This window comes from Falco naumanni, chromosome 2 (assembly GCF_017639655.2).
Source record: "Falco naumanni isolate bFalNau1 chromosome 2, bFalNau1.pat, whole genome shotgun sequence".
Classification (NCBI taxonomy): Eukaryota; Metazoa; Chordata; class Aves; order Falconiformes; family Falconidae; genus Falco; species Falco naumanni.
In genome coordinates this window covers 74876672-74901436 of record NC_054055.1, presented here as the reverse complement: position 1 = coordinate 74901436, position 24765 = coordinate 74876672, and the positions used below count along the sequence as shown (strand labels likewise).

At 40.9% G+C, this 24765-nt stretch overlaps 1 protein-coding gene across 3 annotated transcripts; it reads right to left on the bottom strand.

Moving 5' to 3' along the window:
- Positions 1-29: 29 nt before the first annotated feature.
- On the bottom strand, positions 30-23253 carry LOC121083951 (granulocyte-macrophage colony-stimulating factor receptor subunit alpha-like). Of its 3 annotated transcripts, none has more exons than XM_040584887.1 (12): positions 23042-23253; positions 16344-16461; positions 16036-16172; positions 15174-15294; positions 12480-12609; positions 12213-12388; positions 10907-11046; positions 8046-8084; positions 6973-7102; positions 6219-6267; positions 5546-5627; positions 30-2762 (listed from the first exon to the last, which is right to left on the bottom strand). In XM_040584887.1, the coding sequence occupies exons 2-12, from the start codon at positions 16429-16431 to the stop codon at positions 2706-2708; spliced, it is 1149 nt and encodes a 382-aa protein (XP_040440821.1). In that variant the 5' UTR covers positions 16432-16461; positions 23042-23253; the 3' UTR covers positions 30-2705. The 3 variants fall into 3 exon arrangements, with proteins under 3 accessions (XP_040440821.1, XP_040440820.1, XP_040440819.1); XM_040584886.1 differs by having other exon boundaries at positions 6219-6312; positions 16036-16169; XM_040584885.1 differs by having other exon boundaries at positions 6219-6312; positions 23042-23252.
- Positions 23254-24765: the final 1512 nt, after the last annotated feature.

Below are 24765 nucleotides of genomic sequence, written 5' to 3'. Positions count from 1 at the left end.
ACAGAATAAGCTTGATTATTATTTTTTTAAAAGAAAAAAATTACTGAATGTCAGAACTTTGGGGGGTGGGGGGGAAGCATGGGTTATACTAATAGAAACCACTCCCATTTTTTGTGCCTGGTAGTGTACGATGGGCTGCTGCAAGTGGCTTTTTGCATGATTCTTAGGAATGGATTGCAACTTTTCATATGATTTAAAATGGGGGGTGGGGTGTCTGTTATAGTGCTAGAAAAATCCAAAGTCCCAAGGACGGTCAAAAAGTAACACTCTTGCCCTTGGTAAAACAGCTTAAAATGAAATAATGCTTTTTAAAATCAATATAGAAAGCAACATGGCATTCATGCAAAAACCCAGGAACCTAGTAAATGCCTTCAAATTCTGAGTAACTGATGTATTGTTGCTGCTATTTGAAAATGCTGATTGTGCCATTCAGGATTCTGTTTGGCCTGATCTGTAGCAGTGGTCAGTACCTGTGTGGAAGTTGAATTTAATCTGAAATGAGGCTCATTTTAAGAGGTGAACTTGATGGGGTATGTGAGCAGGAGTATGTATGTGTGCTTCTGTATAGCTGTAAAATAATAGGTCAAAGTAGGTCAGCCTTCAATATTTACCTGATTGATGTCTAGTTGATGGGATTGTCAGGAGACCAAAACCAGACCAAATAATTTCTCATACTGCTATTTGAGATAATGTAATACCTATGTGCCATCCTATGTATGCAATCTTACTTCTGTACTTCGTAATCTGCAAAGACTTGGTCAAGAGAGAAGTAAAGGAAAACAAGGTGTTAATCTTCCAGTCATGTTTTTAACTTTCCTTGTATCTTGAGAAAGAAAAGGTATGTCATTGTGTGAGTCATTGAAGGCTGAGCTGTCTTGAGTTCTTTTGTGTGCCTTCTGAGGTTGCTATTCAAGAAGTATTTAAATTAACTACTTGGCTTTGGCTGATTATTACCTTCCTTTCAAACATAATTACCTTTTTCCTTTCACTGTTGGACTAGCATTACACTCAACATCTGCTTGTGAATGTATGTTACACAGCTACTTTGTACACAGGCTAATTGCAAACTTAATGTGGCTACTGCAAGTGGAAGTGGTTAAGTTTTTATCCTGTTTGGTAATGGTAGCTCCCTTCTGGTGCAGGCAGGTCATTTACCAGGTCATTTGATGTTGGTTTTGCCAATCAAATTGCTGTTTCAGTTGTAATTTTATTGACTGAGGCGGGGGGGGGGGGGGGGGGGGGGGGTGTTAGTGCACACAGGGGAAGGGGTTTTGTCTATATAAATACATTGTTTAGATTTTTTCTGTATCGGTGATTTGAAAGCTAGTGGTGATGATGGGATGAGTAACCTCACTGTGAGTGTATGGTAGTCCATGCTTAGTGAGGAAAAATTAAACATGACAATTATTTGAGCAGCCGCTGAAAGGGTGAGGATATTTTTAAACCTACCTCCCCTCCAGAACTAGGTTTTAACCAGAAGAAAGGGGAAAATAAATCGATGCAAGTGTAGGTGGTTTAAGTGGAACTGCAATTTGCCTATGCTGTGCATTCAGCATGTACTACTTGGTGGTCTTTTGGGTTGGTTTTTTTGTTTGGTGGTTTTTTTGTTGGTTTTTTTTTTTAGAATATGGCTTCTCTTAGTCATGCAGCAGCAGTTTTCAGTGTGTGATTATGCCGTGTGGGAACATAAGAGGCAAACAATAAATGAGACTTTTAAAAAAAGCATTTTGTTTTCTGCCTTATTGAAACACCTTGTGAAATTGTGTTTTATTTTGAAAACTCTTTTTAATGGGAAAATACCTGGAATTTGTAAAAGAAAATACTGGCATTCAAAGCCTTTATTTTTAAAAGGCATTGGGAATAGGGCTTGCATGCTTTGAAGGGAATAAATGCATTGGTTGGTGTTAGGAAATAATTACATTTAAAATGCAGCTATTACTGCAGATTTTACTCAGTTTTCACAACTGTTACACGGGTTTTTTTAAGAATTAAATACTATCTGTGAGTTAAGTCCATATTGATATTGCAGAGGTTCATATTTGCACTGTAAGTACTAAGCTCATGAAATGGCTGACTGGCAGCCCAGTATTAACAGCTAACTTTTGACGAGGCTAATTTTATTTCACCACTCTACCTTGTCTTGCATGAAGTTTTAATATACCGTGATAGTTTGGTGTTGCCACTTGGAAGGCTGAAGGGCAATTCTAAACACATTTTGAACAGCTAGTTTCTGCCTCAGAAAATACTCTGTGTGTATAAAACTGACAAGCTGGTAAACCTAACTACTGTGGCGTTCTTAAGCAGTCCTGTCATCCTATAGCAGTTTGTATCCAGAGGAAAGAAGCATTGTAGCAATGAAGACAGTGACAGGTGGTGGAAGACAACGTGGATGAGAGGCCTTGTCTCTGCACCACGAAGGAAACGGCAGTAAGGTTTGAGCAGGTCTTCGTAGCAGGCATTCGCAGAAAAGCTTACCTCCTAGGCATTTTGTTTTTAAACAAAGGGAAAAGAACAAATTTTAATGATTTTTCTCCACTTTTTTCCCTGCTCTATTCGAGGTGGATTATTATGGGACAAATCGTTTTAGAGGTAATTATATTCATTTCTATTCTGGTTCAAAGTCCTCTATTGTCAGAAGGATCCATTATTTTCATTCAATGTGGAAATCCAAGTGTGTTTTCTTTTTGGAAAGTTAGATCAACTCTTCAACCACAGTTACTACCTCGGTACAACTGTTTGTTTTGTGGACTTGCATACTCTGTCTAAAGAGAAAGAAAATAAGTTACAGTCAATGTTGGTGATCAGAGAATGTTTCTGAGTGTTGGGTACATCAATACCGAAGGCACCTTCTTTTGCTATTTTAATACTTAAGAGATGCTTGCAAAGCAGGAGGAGACAGTTGGAGGTTGTTTGACTTTCAACACGTATGTTTGGCACTAGCTATTCGTCAGTGGTAGGAAGAAGAAGAAAAGTTGATTGAAATGCTGGACAACCTTAACTGAGACAACAGAAGACATTTATTTCAGTGAGTATTGCCTAATTCTTCTACATGTGGGCATGAACTAGACAGAGAAAATTCTATGGTTGCCATCATACAGTTTTACATTGGTTAACCTGGAGTTCTGCAAGAGGAGAAGTTGCTAAGTGAGGTCATTAATACTGATACAGAGCTTAAAGTATTGAGGGGTGATAAATTTGATTTTTAAAAAAGTAGAAGGGATAGTACTGGAATAAAAAAAAAAATAAGGGAAGCTTGCTGGAATACTGAGGATATATTACAAAATACCAAACCATGTTGTCCTGGGGGAATTTTTGTGGGAAATCTGGGGTTGATAAGCACTGCTGGGCTTCATGGTCATTGCATTTTGTGCTACTTGGCCATTCTTTGAGGAAAACAATGCATCAGCACACAGTGTCTCTCTCGCAAATTCTTGGACTATTTAATTTTTGAAAAGATGAAAACAAAAATATTAACATATAGTTCTGAGTGAGGGCGAGGAAAGTATTTGGGGAAAGAATGACCAAAAAGCGAAGGAAGATGAGTAAAATAAAATGGATTAGAGGAATGCAAGGTGTCTGATGCACTGAGTGAATTGGTTGGGTCTTAACCAAAGTAAATAGGTAAAAGTTCTTCTACGTGAGTGTTAAGGATACAGGTGCAAGCTTGGTGCAGAAAGGTTAGGGTTGTAAATCATGAGGCTTTTCAGTGGTCTGAGGAAAAGTTGTATCGTGAAACAAGACAATGAGCAAATGTGAAAGGTCGTTGAGTAAGAAGGGACAAAATGAGGAAATGCAAGCTTTAAAAAGGTGTGTTTAGCAAAGGATGTTACAGGTTTCAAAATAACTCATAAATGTATTGGCACTAAATGCCAGGAAGAGAGGGTCCTTGTATTTGGTGAAAAGGAGAGCTCTTGGAGACAACCTATTTGAGCTTTATGATCTGCTTTGAAGAATTACAGCATTCAATCAGTGTTAAAGATACCAGAGTGTAGAGAGAAGAGGTAAAATGTAAGTAGAGTTCAAGACTAGATTAAAATAAGCAAAGAAGAGTCTGGAAACTGTTCAGACATGTCAGAGACTTAACAAATTATCTTCACGGTGCCGGTTGGCAGGTATGAGGCAACCTGAGCTGAGGGCTTCACTTGCGCTCAACAATTACTACTGATAAGTTGCTGCCTGCATGGAAGTGCCTGCACCACCATTTACGAAACCACATCCACAAAGGCTACTGGATTGTAGTGGGGTGTTCTGAATCATTCTGATAGTACCTGCACAGGAATTTGGAAGCCCCTCAAGTTTAATAAAAACAAGCGATCCAGGGAGTTGGCGATTTTTGAAGGACAGCTTGCTACTTTACTAGCAATTACTATTTAATAATATGATGGACTATGGATTGCTGCAGCTCTGTAGCCTTAGTGCTGGCAGCCTGATAGGAAGTGAGATATCAGGTGTGTGAGGAAACTCATCCAAGTTACATCGCTGCCTACCTTCTATTAAAGCCAAAGATGGTAGGGCCAAAGTCAAGTAAGTTAGGACAGTGTGCTGGAATGTAGTTAGCAAAGCTAGGGAGTTTTAGTAGTAATAGCTTTGAGGATTCTTTGTAAAGGACTGAAGGAAAATTTCTGTGTCACTTCTGAAAGCCTCATTGGAAAGGGGGGTGGTGCCCACTGGAATGCTGTAGGCAATAAAGACCTAGCCTTATTTGTTGATTTAAAGTACATCTTCACTTTAGCCAGCTGGTAAATAGCATTACCCTCACTATTCAGACACCATAGAAACCACTGTTCAAATGGACAAATTAGAAGAAAATAATGAAAGTTTTGAAGCCTGGTTGTCATGATGAATGAAGAAGACTGGAAGAACCAGTTGCTTTTGATAGCGTGCAAGTGTGTAAGATACTGTAAACAGAAAGGGAATAAGGATAAATAATGGATTTTAAGTGCAGTATAAACAGGCTATTAAAAAAGCTCTTTAACGATAATTAAACATTATAATAGACTGTATAAGGATACTACAGAATATCGGTTGAATATATTTTGCACAGAACATTGGAACTGTCATAGCTAATCCTGTGCTGAAGCAGAGAGGAGGGCTAGTAAGCTGTTGAGACTTTCCAGCCCTGCTGATCTTCATGATTCGGTGTAATTGGATTTTTACATAGGTGTAGGTCAGACTTATAAAATATGTATTCACACTGTATTATGATCATTGATATTTGAAAATTATAATGGAAAATGCTTTCTCACTTTAGGTTATTTTCAAAGTATGAACAGCAACCTAGCAAAACTGGTGTGTGCAGAAATTATCAGTCTCAGTAGAAGTGGTAACTTCTGGTCTTAAAATACAGCTAGAAATGCATACAGGATTATCTCTAGTCTCAGCACTGGCATAGAGCATTTCTAGTTTCAAAACAGCATACTTTGCATGAGAGGAAATTAGTTTTTAATGGACCAAATTTAATGCTTATCTTTATATGCCAATTCTAGTCCTTGGCCTGTTGTGGTTTATAGTTTGCAAATTTGATTCAATTGAAAAGCAGGCATACCTGGCTATTTTCATCAGTTGATATGTTAAATTTGTCTCTTGGTTGTGGTATGGGAGGAAATATGCTCTTGAAACTGCAGTACCTATGGGTAGAAAATGAGATTGTAAAGATTCTGGGGTTGTATGAGAGTGAACATTTATTGTAGTATCATAAGAATATTTTTTCTTTCAAGATTGAATAGATACTGCTCTACAAATCACTAAATTAGAAGTAAAATATTTTGCATGTAAACTAGTGGGTAACTATTACTACGCTTATCACTTGGGTAACTAAATTCCATTTTGTGATGAGAGTCCCAGTAAGTACTTTATCAAACAATGACTTTCAATAACTCACATGACATAACTTTCTTCCACCCCTAAGTGAGAAGTTTTATCAAAATCATGACATGTTCATTGGTTCTGATTCCCTCTTGTCTGGTAGTGTATGAAGCCAATGGCTTCAAAGTGATGTGGATATTAAATGCTTAGAAGAACAGAAATGTTTTTGCAGGGTCTGGTGGAGTCAATTGCTTGCTAACTTTGACATCCTTTCTCCCTTTTTCACTTGTAGTGATTTTGCATGACAAAGTGCCATCTGTAACAATACTGGTAATTACACTTTGTGACATTGATAAATAGATTATTTAAGATTGTAGGTAGGAAGGTAGGAGTGATAGGTAAGGTTGATTTACCTTTTGAAAAGACAATACTGGAGCAGTGTCACTGAGATTGTTCCAAGTGCTATCAGAAATAAAACCACAAAAATAAAGTAATCTTTCCCTTGACCTGAAACATCCAAGAGAGAGAAATACCTTAGCATGCCAAAAAGATACCTTCGTGACTGTCAGTGATGAATGCAAATTTCACCTATTTTTTTTTAATAATCTGAAGGACTTCAATTTGACTTCTTACAGAACCTTGTCAAAAAGTTCAGGTACACTTGATGCATTTGAAACCATTTCAAACATTTAAACTGTAGAGAAATAATTATGGGGGGGGGGGGGGGGGGGGAATCCAAAGAAGAAACAGAGTCACAGAACGAATAACAGAACAAAAGTTGTCAAACTGTAAAAAAAGAATTGAAAAAGGGCGAGAAGAAAGATGTGGAAGGAAGGGAGTGATATTCATGGCAAAAATTTAGAGAACTAAAAGGTAGCCTCAGCTCTTCAGACCTAAGACAAGACTGGATCTCTCTCAGCCTCTTCCTGGAGCCCTAGCATCTAAGTAACTGCTGCCCTCACAATCCCAACTAATCAAAGGCTGGTGTCAGCCTCCATTGCCATAGTGCTGGAGCTTCTCCTCCACATTATAATTTGCACTTGGTTCCTTCCATGTCATTGGGTGAAAATTAAGATTTTATTCGTATCTGTGATTGTGAGGGAAAAGGGAAGGCAAACATGGTAATAGTGAAAAAAATTATATTAAAATAGTATTTCACAGTCTTACCAAACTCGATGGGTTCAGTCCATTCCCCCCAGTTTGAGCTTATGAGACAACTTCTTCCACGTGCTCTCATTTTCAGAATGTATTTTTTTTTCTCATTGTAATTTTGAAATTCGTATCTGTTGCTCCTTACCTAAAATCAAAGCAATCAGACTGTGCATTTCACCTGATAGGCAAATGTTAATAAAATTTGTGGTTTAATTTACTTTTGCAGTTTCTATAAAAAAAACAATTTGTATGATTTTTTAGAGATGTACTAGTATAAATGTTCTTCTCCCCACCTTTAAAATTGTGATGAATGAATTCATCCTGCTACTGAATCTTTATGGTTTTTGAGCTTTAAAGTTGAACTTTGAAGTTTATTGGATCTTTAATCTATTTTATTGTGCTTTAAGGACATTTTTTTCTCTTGTCCTTGTTCATGAATCCTAACAATACCAAGACAGAAAGCTGAAACTGGAGAAGTACTCTGTAAATTCACCTTGCAACCTTTACAGGAATTAATCATGCAAATATTCCCTGGATGGTGTCTGTCTTTGCTAAACAGACAGTATTTCTGAGACAATCCAGTAACAGATATGCTACCATCTGGCCTCGTGATACTTTATACAAGGTCTGGAGTCTGCCAAGCCTAAGATGCTTCCACAGCTGAGAGGACCACTCATTTGTCAGCGGAAGACTGACTGTGTGTTACCTTCCACCGGTTTTGAAGATTTCTGCATTCCCTCTGCCTCGCTGTCCTGAACTATGGTGGTATTTTTGCACCAACAGATATGAGAAAAAGAATATTTCCGATTTTTATTAAGCAAAATGTCACCTGTCTTGAGCAAAATCTATTTGTGCAATAAATGGAAAGTATGAAGTTTTGTGAAATGCATGGAAAATTCTATCTAGTGTAAGCTACCCCATCCAAAAGGGGTGTATTAAGTTTACATATGAAGATACCACAGGAACGTATTTTCCTGAATTTTCTTTGCCATATTGATACAAAACCTATAGTTCTAGAAGTAAGTATATTTTATATAATGGTACTTATATGTTTAAGTGGGCACAAATTTTTATATGAGAATGCTTACTCTTACAGGAGGATCCTTTTCCTCTTCTTTGGGCTCATCCTGCAAACCAAAGACAAATCTTCATTTTTATTATTTTCTTGTCAAATAGTCAAATATTTCTCCCTCTTTTGTTCTTATTTTCTTGCTTCTAAAGATCATAAGTAGTTTTAAACTGAAAAATAAATTGGATATTCTGCTCCAGTAATACCCCAGTATGTAGCACTCGGAATTTTGGCTTCTTCCATTTCATTTTAGAGAAGAAAAGCCATATATTTTATTTATTCATGGTTTGAGAAGCTGTATTTGCTTCTTAAGATCCTATTTACATTGTGCGTTCTCATCCAGCAAATGTATATCCAGATTATGCAAGCAGTCAAATAATCCTCCAAATGCAGCAGATCTGGAAGCTGTGAATTCACAATAGTTTGATAACATGGGGCAGCAAATTAACGTGAAGAGCAAATTTACCTGCTTCCAGTCAAAGTCTCTGTTAGACATCTGAGTGATCCATACATGGGGGCTTTTCCCAAAATACTGCAACAAGCTACCTACACCTCCCATACAATCAATATTTAATTAAGTAGAATCAAACATTGACCTGCATCAAAGAATCTGTCTATTTTGAAGAAAGGATAGGCTCAAAAATGAGTGAATGAAATCAACAGCAGTGGTTTAAAAAAGCTGAGGTCCTTGAAACATCTATTACATGTAATGTCAGAAGGATAGCTGGCATTATGGAAAAGTCAGAAAGACATCACTGGAAGGAATGCCTTATTTCAGAAAACACACCCACCGTGTACGTTGTGTTATAAAGTTGACTAGTATTTCCCCATTGCTCACTGTCAGCTGAGCTCTTTCAGCTTAGGACATGACGGAAGTCATCAGCCTGTGCTGTGAAGGGGGAGGGTGCAAATAAGTTACTTAAATTTTAGGTGTTCGGTGCCATTTTAGCTGCCTCACACCTGATGGCCCCTCCTGAATGGTGTGAGTGATATCTGCCATCTCCATGTAGGTACTTCTGGTACCTTCAGTACCTGTAGCACTTTAAGAGGAATGAGGCACCTACTGCTCAGCTGCATGGGGCCTTAGACATGCATTGACGGTTATGGGATATCTGTGCTCCTTTGCAGGCACCTGCATTAAGGTGTCTGTGAGGTGAATTTCACACTCAAATGTAGGAATCTCCTGAACACCACCCATTCTGACTGCAGCATGAGAAAGAAGAGGTAACATGTATTTGTTTGAAAGAAACGTTTTGATAATGTTGCTTTAGTCATATGTTACAACCTATATCTTTATGTAAAACATTCTAAGTATTTCACAGAAGACCTTGCTGTCAAATTATACCAGCCAGCTGGAAAGCTACATGTGCTGCAATTGCTCCTTGAAATAGCTACCAAGGTAGATACTATTAATGCACGCAAGATACAAAATCCAGACAATCCAAACAGTTTGCAAGCTGCAGGCCTTGTTTTGAATGATCTACTGAGTTTTAAGGATTTATTGCAGTTGCATATTTATGTTTAACTCTTAGCTGATCTTTCCTGTAATGGTTTTGAGTTATAAATGCTTGAGAAATTGCCACTACGGTAAGCTTCTGAGCTGTGGCTGGGAAATGGGGTAGGTAGAGAGTACTAATTTGTCAAGCACAGACGTCATCCACATGTGGAAATCATCTAATGGTAAAAGAGGTATCCCAGGGACGGGGAGGAAAAGCGCCATTTCTTGCCTCCTTGTCAAACTCCTGGGCTCAAAGAATTTTTCTGCGCTTTATCCTCTGGGGTGTTGAAATCAGGTCCTTTAGGCACTGAGATTTCTGAAGGAGGATTTGACACCCCAGCTTCTCTGCTCCGTCGTATGTGGTGGAAACCAGACATACCTTAGCTATGGTACAGTACACTCTGTGCTGTCCTGCTCTTTTCCCATGGTCACTATGGTTAAGTTGGCAGTGCTCTACCTATAGCGTAGGAGAAATCCCAGCTCACTTTTGGTGCATACATGTTTACTCTAAGATAGCCATTTTAGGTTCCTCTCTTATAGCCAATGGAAAGAAAGAAGCGCTTTAGGGGCGCAGTTTTTCTGTCATCTGCCTTGGAAGGAAAACGGTAACACCACACCTGACTACACAGAGAGTGGAGGGTAAGACACTGAAAAGCAAACTCATCTATTGTGGACATCTACCCTGGGCCTGTGTGAACTTTCCCCTGTGTTGCTGGTATCTCATTTTTCAGAAGAGTGGCTTCTGAAAAATGTTTCCAAACGGAGGTTTTGGTGGACACTGTGTAGACAGACAGGCAGGGGCCAGGCTGGCTCAGCCAGGCTCCAGGGCAAGGATGGTGTCTGAGGGAAGGCTGCCAAAGGATGACAGACATTGGGAGAGGTGGTGGAGAAGAGAGATGGAGGCTGAGTGGGGCAAAACAGTCCCACGTGTTGAAATTGAGGGGCAGCTGTGAGCTTTCCAGCATCTGCAAAATGCAATCAGGGTGGCTGAAGCCCGGGGAAGCAGGGCAAGCATGAGGGGCCCGGCCCGGGCTGGAGGCTGCTACCAGGGCAGTGCCCTCATTGCAGATCACGGGCTGTCATGGCATGATCATCTCCTGTGAGATTTGGTCATGCAGAAAAGCATCTCAGGTGCTCTCCCAGCCTTTGGACAGAGACCTCTCATAACATTCCCCTGCTCTCCTATGCTTTTCTGCTTTGCATCTCTGATGACTTTGAAATAAGGTCACAAGCGGTGGGATGTGAGATCAGCAGAGCTGGCACAGGAAAACACCACAGATTGTGAGGGAGAAGTTATTAAATAAAGGAAACAGAAGTTTGCACATTATGGATATGCATGTACGTAGGTATGGTGCCAAATACAAACCAGTAATTTTTTTTACCTTAGTTTGTATGTGAATTTCATACTGAAAACACTTTACATTTTCCACATGACTTGTAAGGGGTGGTTGCCATGTAATTATGCAACCCACTGAATCTGTAGTACAATTGGCAGTGACGTTTAATGGAGGAGTGAGTATTTCTGAAAAGAAATGAAATAAATAATGTAGACATGGTCATTAATCAGCTACAATTCATGTGTTCATAGCAAAATACATGTGCAGTTGAGGCAACTGACATACAGCTGTGTGCTACTGATGTTAACAAATGTTATCTGGTAAATAGGAATAAAATACAGTAGCAAAACTTGGGAACATATCACCTCAGCTACTAGACATCTGAAGTAACTGAAGTTCATGTAAAAAAAGCATGAAGGATTTGGTGTAACTCAGTAGGACCATCAGCACAGTGCCATTTTCTTCTATGACTAAATTTCACACTGACAGTGCAAGCCTCCGTAGGAAAACAGATGGAAGTTCTGTGCGTGTGGTGTTATTCATGTAGAAAATCGAGTCATCTGAATTTGAGTGCATACAGTATAGTTGACGAGGTGTGACCTAAGTGTCTAACAATTGTGGTCAGTGGAGACCTCATCAGTGGCACCCATGATGTCTGCAAAGCTGTTTGGTGCACCATGGAGCAGGGGTGCTTGTCTGAATAGCTCTGGGCTTTACAGCCTGCATCAGGTGCAGGCAGAAGTCAGTCTCATGTTGTACATTTCAGACCACACAGGACACCCAGGAGGACCCTGGCCTCTCACAGGTCCTGGGCCACATCTGCAAGCCTTGTGGACACCTCAAGTGTCTGAGGGTGTCTCAAATGGCACTAGAGGCATCTTTTTAGGCAACTGAATCTTGTTTCAGATCTCTACTGGAGCTTAAACACCTAGCTCACACATAGAGATCCACATTTTTAATTAACACAGTCTTAATTTGCAAGTTGAACCCTCCCTCTGGTTTTAGGAGACGTAGCTATTGTGGCTCTCAGAGAGACAAGGAGTTAAGTGATGGCAAAATAAGCCCATCAGAAAGGTGGCCTTGGAAGTCTAACCATTGCATTTCATCACTTGGATTCCATGGAAATATTCACACCACTTCTCAGCAATTACTGCAGGCTGCCTCTGCCTTTGCTTGCTTTAGATAATTTTTGGAACTATATTGTGTCAGCTCTCAGGAGCAAAGTCTGTCCTGCAGTGCAGGATCCTGCAGTGGCTACAGACTTTGTTTTATTCTTCTTGTCTCTTCAGAGAATAATTCCACACTTCCTTATTTTATAAAACCATGATAAAATAAGGAAGTGTTCACTTACCGATTTTATATAGTCGGATGTACTCATCATAGAACTGGATCAGGGAGTCCTTGCTAGACCCGTTCACCAGGAAATAAGCTTTATTAACATCTATCCTCACATTTTGGAATCTACATCCCGTGTTTCTGCCATTTTCATCTGTAATGTAAAGCTCACATTCCATTGCATCATCATACCTGTAGGCAGCAAGGCATTTTAGTTAGACATGGGCAGCGTGACATGTTGAATGAGAACTCAGACTTCCCTAGCTCAAGCAGATCTACTTACCTCGAGTTCTGCCAGTAGAGGAAGTACTGAGTGTCTTCTGGAGCATCCCTGCCTGCCTGCCACGTGCAGTTCATGAGGGAAACGTTATAAATCACACAGGAGAAGTTTTCAATGGCTGACCCATTTATGCCTGCAAACACAGGAATGTCCGTGATGAGGAAAAATCATGTGACTGGATCCAGGCTGGAGGGTCTTGGTACATGCTTAGATATGTTAGACACCTGTGACTGCAGCTGGTTATTGCTTGGGTTAGTGTGGTGGTTTGACCCTGGCTGGATGCCAAGTGCCCACCAAGGCCACTCTATCACTCCCCTCCTCAACCAGGCAGGGGAGAGAATATATGATGAAAGGCTCGTGGGTCAAGATAAGGACAGGAAGATCACTCAGCAGTTACCATCACAGGAAAAACAGACTCAGCTTTGGAAAAATTGGTTTACATTATTACCATTCAAATCAGAAAATCACCTTCTCCCCACCCATCCCTTCTTCCAAGGCTTAATTCCTGATTTCTTTACCTTCTCCCCCTTGGCATTGCAGGGGGACAGGGGTGGCAGTCAGTTCATCACATGCTCTTTCTGCCGCTTCTCCCTCCTCACACTTTTCTCCTGCTCCAGCCTGGGGTCCCTCCCACAAGAGACAGGTTTCCATGAACTTCTCCAATGTAAGTCCTTCCTATTGGCTGCGGTTCTTCACAAACTGCTCCAGCGTGGGTCCCTTCCACAGGGGTTGCACGTGCTGCCAGCAAACCTGCTGCAACACAGGCTTCCCACGGGGTCACAGCTTCCTTCGGGGGCATCCCCGCATCCCCTTGCTCCAGCATGGGGTTCTCCATGGGCTACAGGTGGGTATTTGCTCCACCATTAACCTCCATGGGCTGCAGGGGAATCTCTGCTCCGGTGCCTGGAGTACCTCCCCCCTCCTTCACTGGCCTCGGTGTCTGCAGGGTTGTTGCTCTCACACAGTCTCACTCATCTTTTCTGCTGGTGCAGATTTTTCCCCCCTCCCTTTCTAATATGCTATCCCAGAGGTGCTACCACTGTCACTGATGGCTCAGCTTTGGCCAGGGGCAGGTCTCTCTTAGAGCCGGCTGGCATTGGCTCAGTTGGACACGAGGGAAGCTTCTGGCATCTTCTTACAGAAGCCACCCCTGTAACCGCACCACTATCAAAACCTTGCCATGCAAACCCACTACAGTTAGGCATGACAGCTGAGGGAATGCTGGACTCTCACCCTTTTTTGACTGCCTCTGAACTGTGAAACCTGGGAGCAGAGCATTCGCACAGGTAAAGGGAGGCACACTGCTTTTTAACACCGTCCTTGGTGCTACAGAGAAAAGTTTTTCTCATTTTGCAATTAATGCCCAGAAATCCACTCCTGAAGTGTTTACAAAAAGTATTTTAAAAGCGGGGACTTCTAAACTAAGATTGGGCTTTTTTCTCTCTCCAATCAAATAGCCTCCTAGCTAGATCTTTCCACCCTGATGTGGGCAACAGCAATTTGATCTCTTCCTTTTCTGGAGCACATTGAAACGGGAATCTTGTTTCTTTGGAAGCTCCCTCATGGCTGGGCTGTGCAGGCATGCTCAGCCTTCTTCTTTCTCCTTCAGCCAATTTTCTGCTTTTTTTCTGTGGTGTGCCCCAACCTCAGTGAAGGGGTGCAAACTTCCTCCAGCCCCCTCCAGCACCTGGTATAGAGGGCACACTTGTGGAAGCAGGGGGAATCTCGTGGGGAACCTGCATGCTTAGAAGCTAGGGCCAGTTGAGAGGAACACCAAAAGTTAGAGGTTTTAAGAGGAGGTGTGTCCTGGCTTACATTTTTGAGGGTCACCCTAAGAGTGTTTCCTCTGTCAGGTTCCCAGGAAGACTTGAGTAGGAAGTATTTTCTCTGCTCAGATATGAGCAAGCTGCTAATCTTATCACCTCTGTCGAGCCTGAAGTACTCCAGTTAGACACAGCTGCAGGAGCACTGGTGACTGGGCAATTTTAGTGGAGAACTCTGAATTCAGAAGGAAGGGGAAAACAGGCTGTAAAATCTTCAGGTTTGGAATTACGAACCTAGGATCTACCTAAATTCCACTTTGTTTAACTCTTACATGGGGCAGGCTCAGAATATCTTTCTAAACAGTTGCCTCGGCTCAATGGGTGCACGGCAGCTGAGGGAACCCATGCGTGCATGTGTCTGTGCATGTGCATGCCAGGACCAGATCAGGAGATTGCTACATTCACACTGCCCCAGCTGCTTATCACCAGCATTTCCTTTCCTCTCCTCCTCCCGTGTTATGGGTTTCACTGATCTCCAGACTCTGCCTTTAGCTAGCTCTGTGGTCTGGCTCCTGACAAACCCACCAACAGCCCAGCAGGAAAACATTTAATCAGGAAATGGGTGCTAACATCTTTATTTGTAACAGCCTGAACAGTTATTTGAATCCACACTTAAACCACTGTAATTTAGTGCCATTTAGGAGCCCTAATATGAAAGCGAATAACGCAATTACTGATGCATTTGTAGTAATGCATCTCTTGCAGAACTGTAGATATGTTCATTACCAAGCAAATAATTTTAGCAGACCTACCAAAAATCATTTTAGTAGAAAATAAAGCAGTTACATGCTGTGTAAGGAATTGTTTTCTAAGGCAATATTTACCTTTAAAAGACTGCAAATGGAGAAAACCTTACCCAGACCTTAGACATTACCTCCAGGGCTAAAGGTGCAGTGTTTTGAGATGTTTGTGTTTGGTACTTCAATGATTAAAAATACTCCTTCATGCAGAGGCATGTATAGTTCCACTGGAAACCTGCATTTTGTACTGTTCACCTGAAAGAGAACATGTTGGTGTTTCAATTATTTTGGTGATAGACGATGCCAACTGTAGAATTTAATCAAAGGATTAAGCAAAATAGAAGTCCTTGTCTGACCTCCCCAGGGGTCAGAAAGATGTCTATGGCATTATATTGATAATATTCTGTAAAGATGTGATGTGGTTTTGTAATGTATTTCTCATTAAGGCATCTGCTTTGCTAGGCTAAATAAGCCGTCTTTGTCTTTCTATCAAGCTTCCTACTTTTCCTTTTGAATAATGTGGGTTTATAACATAACCTGTGCTACAGGCATGACCCAATTTACTGGGAAACAAGTGAAGAACTCGAGATAATGAAAATCCATGACAGTGTTTGGGGAATTATTTTTTTATTTGAAGAGTCTCTTGCTCTGTCTCTAAAATTCTCTAGGAGTCTCACTTAGTCTCACAGCCCCTTTTTTTTTCAGCAGCTACATCCCTATTTGTGATTCAGCATAGGTGCAGTTCAGGCTATTGCTTCCTTTCCAATTTGGTGCCAGGGCTTCAGTTCTGTGGTATGGATGGCGTTCTCTTCCTGCAGAAAATGCACCCTGGCGTTGGTGATGGCTTCCTATAGCCCCTGCCAGATCAAGCTGCAGACTGCAAACAATCACTGATCAGATTTTACCTGCAACCGATTCATTTTTTCAAACTAAGAGAAGTTGATAAAAGGTAAAGAAAAAGGTGCAATTATTTATCTTAACGAATAGCCAATTTACCTCTGGTGGTGTACCTTCCATATCCCTGTTCCTGATGGTACATTTGTACTTAGAAAAATTCTTGCTGCTTTCCCAGGACAGTTCCATTTTACTCCAGTCCATTTTCACGTTTGTGATAGGTGATTCTTGTGCCTCTGCTGAAAGTATTACAGAGTAAGTTCAGTAAGGATATGCCATTGCTTTTGTTGAATGCAGAGGATAGTATCTGTCAGGCTTAAGATGACAATTGCCAAATTACTTGCAAATATCTCTGATAAATGAAGAATTAAACCCTGCTTCTCAGATTATATCTGTAAAAACATACTTACGCCCCATACAGTGGATGTCAGCATGCAAGGAATGAAATAGCATCATATACCACCAAATCATGCAGATGAGTTCAAGAGTATCAAACATCTTTTCTTCTCTGGAAAGAGGCTATGAAACCTTCAGGGAAAAAGAAGAAAAAAAAATTATGCCAGTGTACTTTTATTTCTGCAAAGCTTCATTTTTTTTCATGGGAAGAGTCAAATATGATGTCTAATTCACCCCTAGAAAATATTCTTTAGAAAACACAAGCAGAGGTGTGCTTCAGCATGTCTGGCAGGCACCTCCTCTGTGAAAGAACTGAAAAGGCTCACTGTTGTCTGTTACAACACAGCGGTTTGAGAGAGAGAGGCCACAGACCCTCATTGTGATCTATTCACTGTATTTGGTGCAGAGACCATGACTTAGGCTTACTGGTTTTCCACATACCCTATCCTAACCATATCATCAGAAAGTCAGACTTTCTTGTTTCCTGATCCTGTGAACATCATGGCAGATTTTCCTACGCAGTGCTCCAGTTTCTGCTGCAAAGTGAGCATTTAGACTGACTTTCAACCATTTGCTGAAGGCACCTTCTGGGAAGTGGATGGTTTGGCTTTTGGTTGTGTCAGGGTGTGGATGACTCATTTCTCCATGAGTGCTCTCGCAAAGCCAGCACCACCACCAGGCATGTTCAGAGCCTGTACCTGCTCCTGCCAGTATGTCTTAGGAGTGCATGGAAAACACCCATGAAATCTGAACTGTCCAAACAAAGCTGGAAGAGAAAGGTCTCAATCTCCATCAGGTCTTAGCAGGAATTATATGTTTATTTTCTTACCTTTTTTTGACTCTGGCCAATCTATAGTCTTGGATCAAAGTCTTTTGGGGCTGATTTCAAGTTTTCATGTAATAAGTCTTTAATAACCCTTAAAATACTGTTCAGAGCAATGCTCTGAATCGCTTCTCATTCTTTTCCTGGATGCAAAGGGTCAAAGCTGACTGTGACTGTTGGTTTTGTATACATTATCAATTTGAGTGCTATTTTCTATCGTCTTTTCTTCTTTTCTTTTCTGACCTCAGGTGAACTAAGAACAACTTTCCATTCAGAAAAGTACCTTAGGAGCTGGAATTTTGATAGGCCTTTCCAAAGGCCGTTTGGCACTGAATAGCCCTGAATTCAGCTGCTTTTCCATTATCCTGCATATCCCAAATAGCAGCACTTACCATAAACTTGCTGACACTTCTGTCAGTTCCTGACAAACCTGAATAAATTTTAATTTTTATATGTGATCCATCACTTTTCACCTCTTTTCATGGAAAACTGAATATGCTAAAGAATTCCAGATGTTAGGTGTAGTTTACTGTATCCCACTATTAGATAAGACACTTTTTTCTACACTTTCTTAGTTATTATTTGTTTTGAGTCCAGAAATAGTTGAATCTTGCTGTGGAAATTATTAAACTTTGAGGATGTCTGATTTGTAATCAAAATATGATGCTAGCTCATAGAACTATGTCCATCATAATTTTAAACTAATATAACTACAGTGATACACAATTGAACATGGGCTATAAAGTCTACTTGAGAGGCTAGGAAAAAATGCTGAACCTGCTTAGAGCTATTTTAGAGAAGGTGATTCTCGAATCTTCATGCCCAGTTCATTTGAACAAAGATTCACTTAACTACAGTCTACACCTCCATTCTTGGTATTTCTGGTCCTCTGCACCAACAACTTTTTTTTTCTTCTGTAAGTTGTCAGCATTTTCTAGAAACTACTTCTGGTTTTGTGTGTTTTTCAGTCCAGTTTCCTGAAATGAGATGGTATATGCTAATGGTCCTTTTCATTGAGGAATGAGGAATGCTACAAAAGACAATATATCTTTCAATGTTATATTCGCTTGTTGACTGGCCTCTGTTTTGTCTTGATAATGAAACAGACCTGTGGACAGCCTGTGTGGGATGAGTTTTGGCATTAAGACATCTGAAATTATCTATATTTACATAAGCACAAGTTGTTTAAGCTCCTGTTACGGTCAATGGAAAGCTGGCTGAATTCCATTCGCTGCTTCTGGTACATAAATGATTTCTCACTACTTGTGTTAAAGTCTTTGGCTATTCCTATATAGAAATCTTATTAATCTTCTTAGTATCTTCCTAATGTTTATATATTTGATTTTTTGTTTCCCTTTGTTGAGTTTCTTTGATTTGGAAGTCTTTGTCCTAAAGGCACTTTTTTAAAGCAGCAACTAAATCTTACACCTGGTCAGGTTTCTTTTGTCTACTTTTTTCTTTTCTTGTCTCACAGAGTGTGTAGCTATCTCATCTGTTGAAGCGGTGTCTAGACCATGTGAAGGAGGCTATGCCTCCCTCCCCAGGCTGTGTGAGTGTAGGAAAGGGGTGGCACTGCTGCCTGGTTCAACAAGGCAGCTCATGGCTGTGCTGTAGCTTAAGAGACACTGCATTCTGGCTGGGCAGGGGTTAACTTTCCCCAGAGCAGCCCATATAGTGCTGTGCTTTGTATTTATAGTTAGAATAGTGTTGATAACACACCAGCATTTTAGCTATTGCTGAGCAGTGCTCGCACAGCATCAAAGGCTGTCTTTCCAATCCCCCATGCAAAGACCAGTAGGATGAAGGTGGGCAGAGCTGGGGCGGCTGACACAAACTGACCAAAGGGATGCTCCAGACCATATGAGGTCATGCTCAGCAATGCAAGCTGAATGCAATAAAAGCTAGGACCTCGAGAGAACCTTGAGACATGCAGAAAGATTACAGTTGCCAGCCAGTGGAGCGAATTGCTGCCTGGCTCCTCCGATGCTGGGATAGTGGGCCAACAGTCAGGAATTAGAGGATAGGGAAGCCCAAAACTAGTTAAATGGGGTGTTTTTTTTCTTTTGGTATTACCTAGTAGTGTAACTTCCTAGTAGCAATTTTCTTGATTGCAGGTATCACTAAGGTTAATTCTGAGACTGTGAGATAAAATCTTACTAACTTACTAAAAACTCAGGAAAAAGAGAAACAAAAAAGAGTAATATTTTGTTACTTTTCTGTCCTTCTATACTAATTTTTATGGTCATTAACAGTGCTGATTTCAGACTGACTCCACTTGTGAAAGCAAAAACCAAGTCAGACTCTCTAAGCAAGCTGCAGTCTTGAATATTTCCAGGAGGCACCTCACATCTCATGGAAATTGGCTTGATGTGACCCATCTGTCATGGTCTCCAGGAATCAAGCCAGGATGGGACACCATGTTGGGACTGCAACGGAGGCAGACTCTTCACTGTAGTCTGATTCTTCTCTGCTTATCTTTTGTAACATCAATCTTTTCTTTGTAAATCATCATGCTACAGTAAGGATGTGGACACAGCTGCTGGGAAGTGATACTGAAGAATCTTAAGTACAAACAGTATGGAGAACAGGCTGTGAAATGTTATGTGAGATACTGGTCTCAGCAGTTATTTCCACTTCCCATGATCTCAGAAATCTCCCCAGTAATGCACATAGGAACTTTGAGACTTGTCCTTCTAGCCTGCCCTTTTTCATACAAGCATATTTTCTCCATTTAGTGCCATCTGTTCAGTCACTCTTAAACTTTTCTCCTTCCTTTCCTCATCCTATATTCCCTTTTTAGGCATCTCTTTTCCTATCCTCTGGCAACTGTCTGCTCACCTTTCCTTTATAGTCTTTGCTTTATTCTTCTTGTCATCTCTGACTGTCTGCTCTCACGACTCTGCTTTCAAAATCTCCCTCAGGTTTTCTACACAGGACAGCAGCTCCATATTGCAAGGACTCTCCACGTTTTCTCATGGAAATGCTTGTCTAGAGCACCACTGAAGGAGCCACCTGCAGCCCTGCCTGCCCAGAGGAGAGCTTCACCACCATCGCCCCCAGGCTCTGGATATGTCATTGGGCTTGCAGTGGCATAGCTTAAGGCAAGGCTTGTAAGCATTCACTTTCCTCAAAAGAAATGACCCTTTCCATCAGCCACAGCACTAAGGGAGCTTGCTTCCCAAAGGATTTGTGTTTCACAGTTGACTGACTTTTAACACAAATTACACGAGAAAGGATTGGTGTTGTTTTGTGCTTATGTTCTCTGCATCCCTCCAGCTGAATGTACCAACACATAGCCAGGTCTCCTGGCTATTCTCTGGCCTGCAGGCAATGTAAAAGATATAGGAGCTGTGGTGAGCCTTAAGCCGTTTACCTGACTGATTCATACCTTCTGCCTGGTGGCCAAGCAAATGGCACCAGTGCCACATCTGTAGGAGCTTTTTGCGTCCAGGACCTTCACCCTCTCCCAGACTGGTCTTTTGCAGGCAGGTGTGGTAAAAATCCCTCTGCTCAGAATAGACTTAAGTATTGAAGGTGTCAGAAGGAACACATACTTATGTCAAACCAGTTGGGAGTGTTATTTGGAGGATCAGACCAGAAGAAACATATTTATTCTTCTGTAAGTGGTGTTTCCTCATATTTCATTACTATGGGAGGTAATACATAATCTGTTAGGATGAAAACCCCCATCCTTAACTCTAGGCTTGTTTCTGCTTTGCTTCTTTCCTTTTTCTCCCTTGACCACCCTCATAAGTGTCTTGACCTCTCAGTGTGTGTGTCTACCCAGCTATGTAGGGGAAGGGCCCAGAGAGGACTCAAGGAACAAGTGGTTTCCCCACTTCTCAGTTCTTAGCTCACTCCCTAGCTCTCTCCACAGGTTCGCTATAAACCTAATCTACCCACCTAAGCTATGTGAGTACGAGCCTGCCAGTGGTACTTGGCCTTGCAGCTTTCTTTTATTTAGAGGTATGTGCATAGCCTATACATTTAATTTTTTCACTAGCAAAATCTTATGAAGGAAAACATTGCTAAACTTATTACCTAATGTTACCAGATGTATAATGTATCTTGCTTAGCAATAGCGATCCTATGCCTGGTAAGTTGGAGGTTAGCAAACATGAGTCCTTTTGGTCTTTTGTAGTAAGGCATTGTTAAACTCGATCTGCTCTAGAATGATTTCAGTATCGATGTGTCAGAAGGAAAATACAGTCACATTTAAAAGCTGTGATATGTCTGTAATAGTTTTCACAGAAAGCATCTATTACTGATTTAAGCACTTCCAGTTCTTACCCTTTTGCCTGTACAGTCTATTGTCTTCACTCAGGCTGTGAGCACAGGAGATGCTAGTAGAAAATGTCATCTGAGGTTAAGGCTCCTTGGTTCTAATCCCCATCTTTGCTAGTGACTTTTTTCTCTTGGGGAGTCTGGGAGAGTTACTGCTGCATGACACACTTCCAGAAATGAAAATTTGAATTTTACTCATAGGGTGATGTAAGGATAAACTGATTCCTATACATTGCAGACAACCTGATGCTTATACATTGTGGATGTGTGGAGAGTGCCATACACTTCCTAAGCATATCAAGGAGGCATAGAAAAAAGGAATAAAAGCCTTACAATGCATACCAGGCAATGAAATATTACTTTCAAATTGCTGCCTAAATGCAACTTTCCTAGAATTAGTTCAGTCTTTGGATCAGTATTTTGATTTCTGTAGATGATACAAAACTGAGAGAAGTGGTTGATATACCAGTATTTCACTTTAGAGGGTCCTGGACAGGCTGGAGAAATGAGCTGACAAGAATGTCATGAAATTCAGCAAAGGGAAGTGCTGACTGCTGCACCTGGGGAGGATCTATGCCCGACACCAGCACGGGCTGAGGAAGCCCTGCTGGAAAGCAGCTTTGCAGAGAAGGCCCTGAGGATCGTGGTGGACAACAAACTGACCATGAGCCAGCAATGTGCCCTTGCAGAAAAGAACACCAAAGGCACGCTGGGCTGCATTAGGCAGAGGGTTCCAGCAGGTCAAGGGAGGTGATCCTGGAGTGCTAGTTCCAGCTCTGGGATCCTCAGTACAAGAAAGACAGAGCTACTGAAGAGAGTCTAGTAAAGAACCACAAAGATGATTAAGGGCTCTGACATAGGAGGCTGAGAAAGCTGGGACTTTTCAGCCTGGAGAGATGAAGGCCTGGGGACGTCTTATCCATGTGTATAAATACCCTGCCGTGCGGAGTAAGGAAGATGGAGCCACTCTGCTCAAACATGCCCAGCGACTGCACAAGAAACAATGGGCAAATTCTGAATTAATGGCAATTCAATTTAAACACAAGAAAACACTTTTTACTCTAAGGATGGTCATCTGCTGGAACAGGTTTTCCAGGGACTTTGTGAAGTCTCCAGCATTGGAGTTATAGACTGGACAAAGCCCTGAGCAACCTGCTGTAGCTGATGCTGCTCTAAATCTCCAGAAGTGCCTTCCAGCCTCAACCATTCCAAGATGTTGGGATTTTTTCAATAGAAATCCACATGTTTCTGGTTAGATTCATTTATAGAAAGGGTGCAGAAAATAGCATTTATTTCAGTTACTGCAAAAGAGCTGTCAGATAACAAAAGTCAAATAGCACAACAGATATCATAGCTATTTCACAATCTTCCTTGAATCTTGGAAAACTCTTTAAAAGTTTTCTATATACACAGATATGGATTTTTAATCAAATAGGCTAAAGTGTCATCAACATTTTGTCTAGACTTTCTTAAGCAGGAGGCTAATCCAGATTTTGTATGTATGCTCGTATAACGGTACCTAGCTTAATCCTTGGCAAGCATTTGTATTCTGCACAAGATTTTCTGTGGCACAAGAAAATCAATAGACAACATAGAGGGACATACCTCCTTGTGAAAAAAATCTCCTCTTCTATCTTGTTTGATTTTGGATCACAGCAGCAAGGGCACTTTAACCTTGTAGTTGTGGTTATGCAGGCATCAATAAGTCTTTTGCTCTGCCAGGCAACATTTTTTACTGCATGCTGGTATTAAATAGCAAATGCTGCAGTCAGAAAGCCACTCAGTTTAACATTTCCCTTACTGCTTTCAAAGTTCCTTAAATTTCCTAATTTGCAGATGCTGATGATTTCACATGAACTGATCACGCAACTAGCTCTTCCTTCCTGTTATATTAGAACTGAGCATTAATAGCCACAATATGCACACTCATTATACAAAAAGACAAAAATAGTCAGTAGTCACACTACATGAATACACTCACAGAAATACCTCTCTACAAATAAACACATTTTCGTAAACAGTATGTTCTGGAAACAACAGCAGTATTGTGTGGCTAGTCCATGTCTGAAGTGCTTACAACATGGGCACTTATTTCTGTCAGGACCTGACTGGCTTTATACATTGTTTATGACCCCTGCACCAGCCCAGGTTCTCTTTTGAGGAAGACCAGTCCTTAGCATGTTATTTGCAAACTGTCTGGCGTATTTGTAAGCAAAGACATGACAAGGAAAATGTCAGATCCAAATTTCTGAACTTTCTCACTGCCCAGTTTGGTTCATCTTAGGCTACAATATCATGGATTAGGTGCAGAAATGTCAGAAAATTAAAATTAAAGGACATATCCAAAGCATTTACTAAATTCACTAATGTCGAGTTTGCAAAAGACTTTGCAGTCATATAAATATGAGAGTCTAAGCCACAAAGTTTGCTTTAACTTCCAGCAGCTTTAGATGTGGCTCTGGGTCATGCTGAGCATTAGCCACTTCCCAGTTTGTTTTACATGATATCTGTCATGCAGATATGTAATCTTCATGTAAGAGATTCTTTTTATTTCTTGTTTTCAAACGCTTGTAGCAAGGGTGATTTGAATTACCCCCTACTTTCTACTCCCAACACACGCACGATAGCAGGATGGTGAGGAATCCCTGAATCCCTTAGGCTTCTTACCTGTGAGGCAGGATCCTTAGCAGTTAGTCTGTTAGCGGAAGAACTATTTTTAAGTCTGCTTTCCCTGAACCAAAATTGGGTGGGGTTTTTTTGGGGTTTGGTTTGTTGGTTTTTTGTTTTGCTAGTGTAGGTACTCAGATTCACCAACAGCAAATCACTTCACAGACATTGCAAATTTTAGATGCCTTTGATTTTCAGTCCACACTGCTCAGTCTTGCCCACCCTTACTTGGTGATTTCTGCCAGAAGAGCATGTTAATAATATATTTTCCGTTTAAAAACCTTGAGGTTATGGATAAAAAGTCTAGATAGGTGAGTCATACTGAAGACAAAGCATACCTGAGGCAGCAGCTCAGCTGCAGAATTTGGTGTCTGGAATGACCTACCTAGCACTGACTCAGTTCTTGCCAGCTTTTTTGGTACCTTGGGAACAGGACTGGCATGTCTCAAATCTTCCACTCACTAAAGGATTTGATTTGCTTACTTTACGTAGCCTAAAAAGAGCACAGTGATTACATATGTCAGTGTGGTTTTAAATTGCCTATTCATCAAATATGCTCTACTTGTGTACCTCCAGCCACCACAGTGACTGCTACCAGCTTGCGTAACTTCTCCACGGCTCCATCCTCCTGTGCCACACATACTTATACAAAATGTGTGTCA